The sequence below is a fragment of the Octopus bimaculoides genome, chromosome 1 (genome assembly GCF_046866305.1).
Source record: "Octopus bimaculoides isolate indiv1 chromosome 1, ASM4686630v1, whole genome shotgun sequence".
Taxonomy (NCBI): Eukaryota; Metazoa; Mollusca; class Cephalopoda; order Octopoda; family Octopodidae; genus Octopus; species Octopus bimaculoides.
Window position 1 is genome coordinate 100,231,882 of NC_142928.1, and position 13,015 is coordinate 100,244,896.

The 13,015-nt window shown below is 36.9% G+C and overlaps 1 protein-coding gene across 9 annotated transcripts in view; it reads left to right on the forward strand.

Moving 5' to 3' along the window:
• Positions 1 to 13,015, forward strand: part of LOC106872258 (putative tubulin polyglutamylase TTLL9) — a 59,203-nt gene that overhangs the window by 10,876 nt on the left and 35,312 nt on the right. For 3 of the 9 annotated variants that reach the window (XM_089354774.1, XM_089354795.1, XM_089354748.1), the window contains exons 3-5: positions 4,698 to 4,745; positions 6,487 to 6,573; positions 7,609 to 7,720. In XM_089354774.1, the coding sequence (XP_089210900.1) occupies positions 4,705 to 4,745; positions 6,487 to 6,573; positions 7,609 to 7,720 (240 nt within the window). In that variant the 5' untranslated portion in view covers positions 4,698 to 4,704. The other 6 variants (XM_089354763.1, XM_089354752.1, XM_089354761.1 and 3 more) reach the window with 6 other exon arrangements.

Consider the following 13,015-nt stretch of genomic DNA (forward strand, 5'->3'; position numbering starts at 1 on the left):
GAAGAAATGCTGCGGAACATTTTGTCCGGCGTGCTTACGATTCTGTAAGCTCGCCTCATGCAGTAAATATTAATGGTAGATATTGAACTACAGACGAATGTTTTTATCTGACAGTTACTATTTAAAATTCTCTTATGAGCCTGGTGAAGCCAACGAGAACCCACTCCAGAGTATCTTTTCCAGAAGATGAAGTAAAATATTCAAACAAATGATTAATTGAAAAAAACAAAACAAAAAACAACAACAACAAAAACCCGTTATTACAAGACAGGCGTTCAATCTCCGTTAAGAGAAAGACAAAAACAAACTTATTGCTATCGAGGGGAAATGGGCAAATAACATACTAAATTTATGAAATTTAAAGATCAAAAATATTGTTTTCTCACGAAAGTAAAAGGTTAACTGTCGCAGAAATAGTTGATTGAATAAATCTATGATCAGGACTTGTTTTATCGACAACGAGAAATGAAAAAGCAGTCGGTCCAAGTTAATTTGAACTCAGAACATAACTAATAGACTTGACAACGCTGGTCATGCACTCCTAAGATGTACACGTGTTTATAATAGTAGAGGCGTCCAAGTGATTTGCTGACACCAATATTATAGAATTTAAAATGCAAGTGATATTTTTTTTTTGTTGAAAGGCATTACTTATAAAAAGAATATCCAACAACATCATGGTGAAAATATGCTTCACGCTTTGTTAAAGACCGCTTTACGGCAAAAAGTTTATTTGTTGATATAGCAACCAATGATGTCAAGGTAGGTAATTCCCAAACTTTACTGTGTTTATCTTTCGATACGCGAATAGGTAATATTATTTACGGAAACTAATGTACCACACAATCCAGTGGTGTAAGAGTAATGAGATACACTCCTCTGGTGAGTTGTGATGGTGGTTTCGTTTCGATTCTCAGATGTTGTCGTTACACATCACTTTTATTATTCTCCAAAGAAAGTGTGAAGGTGACATCTTATTTCCCTTACCTCCGTCACCAGTCAGATGGTGTTTGGTTGAGACTTGGGCCTAAATTAAAATCCCTCACGCAAAATCAGCTTCGTCTGTCATCTCCCAGAGTTAGCAAAACAAGTACCTGCAAGAGGCGGGATCGAACAATTTCCTTATACACACACGCACAAACATAACACACGCACGCAATGGAAACAATATTTCCTTTTAGGTTAGAAATAAGCGTAACTTCTGATTAACGTTGTTCATTAATGATGAAAATGCACAATCGACCTCGGCGAAATTTGAACTCAGAACGTAAAGCCGGAAGAAATGCTGCGGAGCATTTTGTCCGGCGTGCTTACGATTCTGTAAGCTCGCCTCAAGCAGTAAATATTAATGGTAGATATTGAACTAGAGACGAATATTTTATATGATAGTTACTATTTAAAATTCTATTATGAGCCTAGAGAAGCCAACGAGAACTCACTCCAGAGTATCTTTTCCAGAAGGTGAAGTAAAGTTAGAGAGAAAAAGTTCGTTCGATTTTGGATAACGTTTCTTCTTTGAGGCTATCCGGCTTAACATGAACACTTGACACCTTAGGTGCCTTTAGTGGACGTCACTATGTTGTATCATTCAGCCCAGTTCTTCGGTTTGAGGATAACTTCCTGCCCTCACCCCATTAGTTTTGTAGGCTATATAATTATGAGTTCGGCTTTCTCACCTGAATGGATGGCAGGGGCATAACTATAGTTTGTTGCCCATCTCTATTTTATTTTTTCAACCTTTTTTAAAATGTATATTTTTAAACAAAAATTTAGTTTTCAGTAATGTCGGTAAAATTAGGTGGTGGTGGTGGAAAGTTTTTATCGGTGGTATTTCGACTCACCTCCCTCTCTTTTTGGATGAATTTTTGTGGAGATGCGTTCCTGGAGGTAATTCACAACTCCGACGAAAAAAAAAAAAAGAAAAAAGTTTTATTAATATAATCGTGAAAAATGTACGTCTGTATTCTATTTAAAAATACACATTTTAAAGAAAGTTATGAAGAAATAATGTCGGCGATGTACCGAACTGTAGTTGTGCCGGTATATTAAACAAAATTTCTTTTATATGTTTTGGTCATTAGAATACGGGCCACAACCTCGATGGGCTTATTTCAATCTGGTACTTATTCTATTAGTTTTTTTTTTTTTTTACTGAACCACTAGGTTACAAGATAAAAACAAACCAATAAAGTTTTTATTTCTTTATTGCCCATAAACACAGAGGGGCTAAAGATAGAGGGGACAGACAAAGGGATTAAGTCGATCACATCGGCTCCAGTGCGTAACTGGTACTTATTTAATCGACCCCGAAAGGATGAAAGGCAAAGTCGACCTCGGCGGAATTTGAACTCAGAACGTAACGACAGACGAAATACCGCTAAACATTTCGCTCGGCGCGCTAACGATTCTGTTAGCTCACCGCCCTACAAACCAATACAAGTTGTCAAGCAGTTAGAGAACACACATACACAATATATGCAAATATATTACATAGGCACAAACAGATGTATACGGCTGTCCAAGGAAATTTCATAAGTCACATTTGTATAGTAAGTAGTTGAATGGATATAAACCCTTCCCCACTCTATCTCGCCCTTACAACCTTACCTTTTCACATTTCCACACAAACCGACAGGAGACGGTTCTTGCCAAAGCAATGACTAAAAAAAAAAAAAGGATCAGTCTAAGGGGCATAACTCATATAGGGTTAAAAGCTAACCTTACTTTTTGAATGTTTTTCATTCCCTTTTGTTTTTTGTTCCGGATGTGGTGTTTGAGACTGCCTGTGCAAAAGAACCGAAGTGATACTTGTCCGATCAGCGAAGTCTGACAAATATTAAATTATTCTTCCATTCTAGGAAGAATTTTGTTTTGTATGAAACCGCCCGGAGGAAAAACAAAATTGCGATTATGAATGCTGTATAACATACATACATACATACATACATATGTGTGTGTGTGTATGTATGTATGTGTATCTATATACATGTTTATACACATATATGTTCTCTTTCTCATATATATATATATATATGTATATATATATATATATATATATATATATATATATATATATATATATATATATACATACATTATATATTATACACACACACACACAAACTTACTTACATATTTGTTTTTGCAGGAAGGACAAGAAATAGTAGATAGTGTGGAGCCAGTGGAAAGTGGGGGAACACATCATATTGATGGTGATTGGAGGTAAGATGAGGGAGGGTTGGAAGAACATGAGTTTAGCCAGCTCTGAGAGGCTAAACTGTAATTGGAAAAGACTGAGGCATGAGACAACAAGTTTGTGAATCAGAGGCTGGAGATTGTTGGCAAGTGACTTCAGGCCAACCAGACAGTGATTTTACATTGGATGTAGTTTAGAATGTCTGTATATGCAAGTAGTAGCTCCATAGAAGATATGGGAGCAATATTCTGTTGTGGGTCTAACATGAGCTTTGTAAATGGTTAGTCATCATCATTAGGAGGCGCAATCGCCCAGTGGTTAGGGTAGCGGATTCGCGGTTTCGATTCCCAGACCGGACATTGTGAGTGTTTATTGAGCGAAAACACCTAAAGCTCCACGAGGATCCGGCAGGGGATGGTGGCGAACCCTGCTGTACTCTTTCACCACAGCTTTCTCTCACTCTTACTTCCTGTTTCTGTTGTGCCTGTAATTCAAAGGGTCAGCCTTGTCACACTGTGTCACGCTGAATATCCCTGAGAATTACGTTAAGGGTACACGTGTCTGTGGAGGGCTCAGCCACTTGCACGTTAATTTCATGAGCAGGCTGTTCCGTTGATCGGATCAACTGGAACCCTCGACGTCGTAAGCGACGGAGTGCCAACAACAACAGTGATCATCATCCAGTTGGGCAGCTTGCTCAGACTAATGCAACTTTTCCATGCCAGATGTCCTGATCAAGCAATGCAGCATGGGTGTTTGACTTGGGTTTTAGTCACATTGGTCTTTTGCTAGCTGAAATGTCTCATCTGTGCATGCCATGACCACAGACGATAGAATAGGTTACTAACTGAACTGGTTGATCATGGGCATTGACTGGTTGTATGTTCATCTGTTGAGCATCTGAGGATATTTGCCATTGATTCAATAAGTTCACAGGCTGAAATAGTTTGCATCCACAACGTTGCATCCTGTGATCTCAACATAATCTGAAAAATTGTAAAAGATCAGTAGTTGAAGTATATTCTGACTGTAAAGAAGAAGGCCAGTTTTTGTGATAGCGTCTATACTATGCACATTTTCATTCTTAACATTATATTATCCCTATCTGAGTTAAAATAGATGTTGCAGTAATTTTCCTTACATCATATTCATAAATAGCACAAAGAAGTGAGGTCATCTGGAAAGAGCCACAGTAATAATGATACTAAGAGTGAGGAGTATAAATATGGTTGTGATGGAAATAATAATGGAGTTGATGATGATATGCTAACTATTTCTCTCTACCTGAAGTTAAAATCTTAATACAATATTATTATTTGATTTCACATAGAGCAGATGGTTAACTGATAAAGATGGTAGTTATAAAAAAAAAAGAAAAGGATGCTATCTTTCATTTCTCAAAAATTTCCAAAGCCATCTTATCTTTGAAGTAAAATATTTCAAACTTATGCTTGAGTTTCTTTTCTCTAATCAATTTCTATCATTTTGTTTTTCATTCTAGATCCGGTATGGGTGAACTAAAGAAATGTTTGAAAAATTCAAAATTGCTGTAAGTTTTACACATCTATCATTTTACTAATGTCAACCACTTAACAGTGTGTGCTGGGTGAAGGGTGTAGCTGATCATATGGACTTTATTTTATCGACTCTTGAAGAATGAAAGACAAAGTTGACCTGTATTAAAACATTTTTTATTGTATATAGGTGTATGAAAAACGTTTCAGTTCAGAAAAACCATAATTCAATATGATTTGTTGTGGGTTAACCAGTGTCTCAGCTAGAATTTGTGCATGATCCTTGCTTTTAGAATTTGTGCATGTTTGGATGGTCCTTGCTTTTGTGGCTTTCCTCCCTAAAACATATATAGGAAAGTTGGTTATACATCATTAGATGTATACCTGACTTTCCTATATAAAATTAGCGCTTTTACACTCCAGACCATCAACTTAAACATTTATTCAGGTGGTCAATATATGCATCTTTGGTTCTTGTTGTTACAGCTTCTGTGTGTGTGAGCATAGTTGTTGGGACATTGTTATGTAGATGTAAGCAAGCTGTCGAGTGTAAGTCCGAAAGATGGAGAGTGACAGCTAAACACGTAAAGAGACTGTCTCCAGAGTTGGAATGTTGGAGACACTGCTTGACACGTCCATGCTCATGGCTGGCCGACCAAGAAAGAGATAGAATTAAGCGGGAAAGCTTGCTTGTTTAATTCCACGCATGCGTGAGACTACGCATGCGCACGGCGTTACTACAGGGTTCCACGCATGCGTGAGACTACGCATACGCACGGCGTTACTACACATATATAAAAATGTACCAACCCTTCCTCCAAAATGGTACCTCATAGAGTCTGTCCTTCTCTCCTTTTAGCTATACTAGTGCGTTTAATGTTTTGGAAAAATCATGAGTAGCATGGAGTTTCTAGAGGGATGTGTTTCTAAAAGCAAGTGGTTAGATAAAGTCTTCAGTATGAGTTCTAGGAGAAGTAAGTAATTTGATTGATAAATAATCAACAAATGTATAGCTGTTGTTTAACTCCAGATCAACCCTGATGAAGCATACCTATGAATCAAAGGCATTTAAGCTGTGACCACCCAACTTGTTTAAGGATATGTCTAAGACTACATTTATCCAGTGTACCCTTTCTTTATTTAAGACACTACAACAATGATTTCCAATGCTTCTGTCACCTCATCACCCTAGCTCTCTATGCTTAAGGTGCACAACACACAAAGTACACATTCTAAATAATCCTTTCTACTATAGGCAGAAGGCCTGAAATTTGGGGAAGAGGTATAATCAATTATATTGTCACCAGTACTCTACTGGTACATATTTTATCGATCCTGAAAGGATGAAAGGCAGTCGACTTCTGTAGAATTTGTACTCAGAATGTGAAGATGGACAAAATACCACCAAGCATTTCATCCGATGTACTAACAATTCTGCTAGCTTTTGAATTTAAAACCTTGTGATACTCTTAATTATCACCTAGAAGATCCTGGTTAGAGGCCACTATGGCAGAGTATGATTTAAAGAATGTTTGGCTGCCATTTGCTGGGGATGAAACCACATAGAAGTTACTTCATTGGTTCATTTATTGCAAAGCTAAAGGAGAAACAGAGATATTCACACACTGGGCTAGTAGGTTATAGTGTTGATGAGTAAATGTCTGTCAATTAGGGTCAAAAATCTGTTGTTACCATCCATATTTGCAGAATGTTATATTTACTGAAAGATCTACAAAACCCTTATTATTTCATTATTCTTTGTTGCTCTCATTATAGGGAACGTCAGATACGTTTTAGGTGTGGTATTCAAAACACTGTCTTTGATGTATTACAAGCACGAGCAGGCTGGCAGGAAGTGGTAAGGTATGTTGATAGTTTTTACAATTTAATTTGTGTGTGGTGATATTAACACTTTTATTGTGTATAGAATTACTCTTGTTATGTAGTATATTCCTTTGGTAGTTGCCTAGTTTAACCCCACCGCCTGGCATTGTGAATGCCTTAAGTGGAGTTCACTCTGTTGCAAGCATTTGGATCAGGCTCCCTCTCATCAGTCTGTGAGGTCTTGTAGTGAGTCATGAATTCTGGCTTCCCTCCTGACTAAAAGAAAATAGAAAAATGCCAGCATGGAAGGCAGACATTAAACAATGATGATGATAATGTTATTCTGTTCCTTACCTTTATGGTTAGTCACATTATCAGCAACATCAGCATTAAGAACAACTACAACAACAACAACAATTGCAAAAAAACAATTCAATTTACTTAGGTTTCTTCTACAGATTCATCAACAAGGGACCGCTACAAGGTTGCTCAACTTGGTAAAAATAACAGCCAAATCTCCCATTAATCATTCTCTGCCGTTGTAATGGAAAGAAGGGTTGGATAATACATGCAGTCCTAGATGCAGTATATTTGAATAATAAGTTGAATGTCCAAGGCTGCAATTTTCTTTATTGTAGATCTACCCTGCTTTCTCTGTTAACCTTCCTGTAATTCTACTGCATCTCTTATGTGTTGTGTCCCCAGCTTGCACTGGGTACACTGTATGGAATCTCTATTTACACCCTTTCTACATTTCAAACTTGAAGGAATTAGTGTCTGCTTGCTTTCTTACTTACTAGAACTTTGGTCTTTGATAACTTAACTTTAAAGACCCTTTCATTCTTGGTTTTGCTTCCCCACCTGGAATTTCTTTTCTAATTCTACTACATATTCAACTATAAGAACAATGTTATCAGCATAGAGGAGTTCCTATGGGTTCTTAGTTTTAAACTCCTCTGGAGGACAATGATACACACACACACACGTGCGCATATATATGTATGTATATCTATGTTGTGGGTGTGTGTATATTGTAATATTGTAATATTGTAAATCGTGTTTTAACTTTTACAGTGAAGAAGACTGGGATTTCTTTTGGTGTGACCGAGAATTCTCAAAAGACAACTACACAGGATTGTACCTGCATGAACACCAGCGGATGCTTCATTTCAGAAACCATCATGAGGTAAGAAATCTCCATGTTATAAGAAATCTCCATGTTATAAGAAATCTCCATGTTGTAAGAAATCTCCATGTTGTAAGAAACCTGGGTACTTTTCAAGTGATACTGGTACCTGAAAGGACAAACCTGTATGTGTGGAAGACAGTAATTTTACTTAGCTTCACATCTCTTATCAAGTACATCAAATCGCCACATCTCCCAGTCCCTTGTTAGTTCCTCAATGAGGCCCAGTGTCCGAAAATCCTTTATCACCACTTCCCACCTTTCTCTCCACAATATACAAAATGATATAGCTTGGTCATGGCTGGAACATCTTTGGTCATAGGGCTGCTCAAGGAGGATTGGCCTGGTGCTAAACAGTTAAAGCAATAAAAAAAGACTTGTGGTAAGTAATATGATGGAGGTATGAAATCATCTTTATGCTGTGAAAGAATTCCAATGATTAGAAAAAAAAACTCCAGCATGTGTATTAACAACTGGAAATTGGCTTAGAATCTTCATAACTTTGATATTGTTGAACAGACAACAAGATACTACTCCATGGCATCACAACATCACAAACACTAAATGAAAACTTTAGAAACATTTATCACTATTTTATACTGAAATTTCCTTACAAAACCTCTTGCCAAGCGAATTAGACAGAAGTCAATGAGTGAGTCTCTACATGGTCTGGGCTTAGGCATAATAATATAATGTTCATCCATTGGTGTTGATGATGACCAAGGACATCACATGGGCGAAAAAGACAGGTAACAGTGCATCTGGCTGTGATCGATCAGGCCAATGTGAGCTTGGAAGGTTCTTTTGCAGGTCAGGTACTTAGTGGTCTGCTGGGAATGAAGGCCAGGATTTGCCTCTGGACTTGCGCAGCACATGTTTTCTTTGCACTCCTGCATGGTTTGGGCTTAGGCACAACTGTGTGGTTAACATGTTTACTTCAAAACCATGAACTCTTGAGTTCAATCTCACTGCATGTCATCTTGAACTTGTATTTTTACCATAACCTCAGGTCTTGTGAGTGAATTTGGAAAGATGGAAACTATGTAGAAGCCAAGTCAGATGGATTGTTCCTGTAATCCAATGGTCTAGCTTTGTCACACAGTCTTACACAGATTCTGCTACGAACTACATTAAAGATACATATGTATGTGGAATACTCAGCCACTTTGAATTCTAATTTAATGAATAACAGCTCATTTAATTGAACAAATGGATGCTCATGCATCAAAAGCAATAGGGAAGTCCATCGTGTGGTTACTTGATCTGCAAGAATTAGCAGTCTAATATCCTTGAAATTAGAATTCACTTTTTTGAAAAAAGGAAAATACATATTATATAATGTAGTTATAGATATATTCCATTATCCAAAAGACAGGAAGGTCATAAATGGGATGCTTTTGATCATAGCTCAGCTTGATCAAGGATGGGCTTTGTGGTAAGTAGCTTGCTTACCAACCACATGGTTCCGGGTTCAGTCCCACTGCGTGGCACCTTGGGCAAGTGTCTTCTACTATAGCCTCGGGCCGACCAAAGCCTTGTGAGTGGATTTGGTAGACAGAAACTGAAAGAAGCCTGTCGTATATATGTATATATATATATGTGTGTGTGTTGTCCCCCCACCATCGCTTGACAACCGATGCTGGTGTGTTTATGTCTCTGTAACTTAGCAATTCGGCAAAAAGAGACCGATAGAATAAGTACTAGGCTTACAAAGAATAAGTCCTGGGGTCGATTTGCTCAACTAAAGGCAGTGCTCCAGCATGGCCGCAGTCAAATGACTGAAACAAAAGAGTAATATATATATATATATATATATATATATATATATATATATATATATATATATATAAAAGGTAAATTTCCAAAATTGGTTAGTAGGGATATAAAATCCTAGTGGGCACTGTGTTCACTTTTACTAGTTAACAATGCTGACTAACCTCAGTGAATGTAAATGAACTCCAGTTAGTTTACTATACTTCATAAATCCTCAGTTTGGTAAATCCATGTCTCTATAGAGACTGCAAAGTATCAGTAGAGAAGAAATAATTAATAAAAATTAGGAGAACAGATTTACATATCCAGGTTTTATTATATAGTTAATCACATCTTTTAATGTCAGTACCCTACATATGTTTCTGCTGCAAGCCAGTTCACACTGCAAATTAAGCATTTTGGTATGCATTTTTGTTGTTAATTACTGATACTGCTTCAGATACCATCTGAGCAGAGTTACTAGTCCAGCCAAAATTGTTTATACACATGGTGTTAGTTTACTAAAGATAGCCTAAATTTTGAATTTTCAACCTGGTTGGTGAAAAGACAAGTCATTTGCTCTCTGAAATTAGGTCAATTACTTGCTAATGTATTTAAGTTCATATACCTATTCTTGTCATTCCATCAGTGTAAATATATGTATAAAGAGTGAATGTATGATACTAATTATGAATATTCTAGGACAAAACAAAAACATCATGTCATGCCTTGAAGACTTTGTTGGTTTTTGGAATTCACATCTATAGTAGATACACAACTACACACACAAAGCTTTAAGACATTTCTGTTAATGCTCATTTATCAAATCATTGCATGTAAGAAATTCAATGTAAATATTGTCAGTTGTGGTTGCAATCATCATCGTAGGTGTCCTTTGATTGTGAAAGACTTTGGAGTTGTACCATTGGGTTTATTTTAGGATAGAGACAAGGAGCAAGATAATATGCAGGCATGGCTGAATGGTTAAGATACTTGTTTCAAAATCATGAGATTCCAGGCTCAATCACACCACATAGCATCTTGGACAAGTGTCTTCTGCCATAGCTTCAGGTCAGTCTAAGCTTTGTGAGTGAAACTGGGTAAACAGAAATAAATGGAAGCACATCAGATGACTATATCAATAATTCATACAAACAATGTTATGCTAATTCTGCTTGAAGGTTACATTAAAGAAATGATTGTCTGTGGAATGTTTGTCCATTTACACTATAATACAATAAATAACTAATTCCCATGATGAAACAATTGCAATATTCATCAACGGAACCAGCAGAAGTTCCATTTATATTTACTTCATTACCAACATATGCCCACAAACAGCTTGCTAAGAAATAAAAGAACAATATTTCATAAGGGTTACATTATGAGAGAACCTCTATGTTGAAACTGTATACCTTTTTTCTGTTTCCATTCAGTCTCTCAAGCTTCTGCCAAAGTTATCAGTAGAGAGATAGACAGAAGAACTGTAGAAATATAGAAGTGGGAGAATAAATATACTTACAGCATAGCATTTATTTTTTATTTTTTCATAGTAGAAAGAATTAATATGGCATAAGTGTACTGAAGCATTCTTTGTGTTTTTTCTTTTGCAACACACATGCATACAGATGCATTCACACATACACGCACACACATCTGCTTATATAATTAACGATGTGTCTCCTCTCCCCCTGTTTGTTTGTCTCTGTAACAAGTGCAACAAATCAGTTAGGTACAATGATACTTTCACTATATCTGTTTTCTATCAAAGTACTGGCAATTTGTAAAGTTAGCTGTGTCCATGTATAAATTGCATGTGTATGTGTGTGTGTATGTTTAATATCATTTTTAAAATAATAAATATTGACCGTTGACTGAACACTATTCAATTTTTTTTCTCCCCCATTATTATGATTGACCGTTGACTGAACACTATTCAATTTTTTTTCTCCGTGTTTTTCTCCTTGTCTCCGTATTCTTTCTGTTGAAGAGCGTAGCTCGAAACGTCAAAGACTTTCCGTATTCCCGAGCGTCATACTAATATATACTTTTGTTATTTACACCACCTGTCCTCGTCTGTTGTTATTTTTTGTATATTCTCCCCCCTATGTATATATAGATGTGTGCGTATATACATATCTGTAGTATATATATATATAGACAGTCTAAATTCAAACTGGTGTTCTAACAGCCTAGTCATATTCAGTGACAATTATATATATATATATATATATATATATATTTACATGAGGGGAAGTATTATCCACACTTTCACCAACCATAACATATCTTTATTATTGTCACACTGCCTTCTGCACATGCATGCTTATAGTTAGTACTATTGTGTCATGTGATCGAAGTTTGAGCCTGATCACACCATTTTTATTTCTGGCTTTGCTGTGTAAGCATGGCTGATCCACTAGCAATGTGCACCAAAGAAGAAAAGAGCAGTGATTTGATTTCTCTGGCCAGAAGGTGTGTCAGGTGCTGAAATTCATTGGAGGCTTTTAGTACAATACAGGTATGCCTGTCAGCTTCCACCACTGACAAGAAAATTCAGTAAGCTCAAAAGATGGAATGGTGAACTGGCGAGTTATCATCAATGAGGTAGCTTGTTCTCTACAGATCAGTCATGGTTCTGCCTATCAAATCATCCATGATGAGCTTGGCTTCCATAAAGTTTGTGCAAGATGGGTGCCAAGAGAGCTTCCTGCAGAGCACAAGTGCAACCATCTTGAGGTCTGCCAATATTTACTCAACCATTACAACAATGAGGGCAAGGATCTTTTGAACAGAATAGTCACAGGAGATGAAACATGGGTCCATCATTATGAGACAGAAACTAAAAGACAGAGTATGAAGTGGAAATATCCTGGCTCGCCTGCGATGAAGAAATTCAAGACTCAATCTTCCATAGGAAAGGTGATGCTAACCCTTTTTTGGGACTCAAAAGGGCCTATAATGGAAGACTACCTGGAAAAGGGGTGTACGATCAATAGTGCAAGATACAGTGCTTTGCTGGCCAACAAACTGAAGAGCAGCAATTCACACCAAATGCCAAAGCCTATTGTCAAAGAAAGTTTTGTTGTTGCATGACAATGCAGACCCACACATTGCTGCCCAGACCGTTGAAACCATTAACCAATTGGGTTTTGAGGTGCTGGAACACCCTGCCTACAGCCCAGATCTCGCCCCTTCCAACTATCATATTTTGGACTGCTCAAAGATGGTTTATGAAGTTGGCAATTTCCTGCAGATGAGGTTGTGAAGGAAGTGGTGCATAAATGGTTGCACAACCATCCGTAAACCTTCTTCATGGAGGAAATATGCAAGCTTGTGGACTGCTGGAACAAGTGCATTGAAAAGGAAGGAGACTATATAGAAAAATGACATACTTGTTTATCCCTTGCTTTTGTGTAAATACATTGAAAAAACAAGAGTGTTTATAATTTTTGACTCTCCCTTGTATATATATATATATATATATATATATATACACACACACATACATACATACACACACATACATATAAAACTGTATGT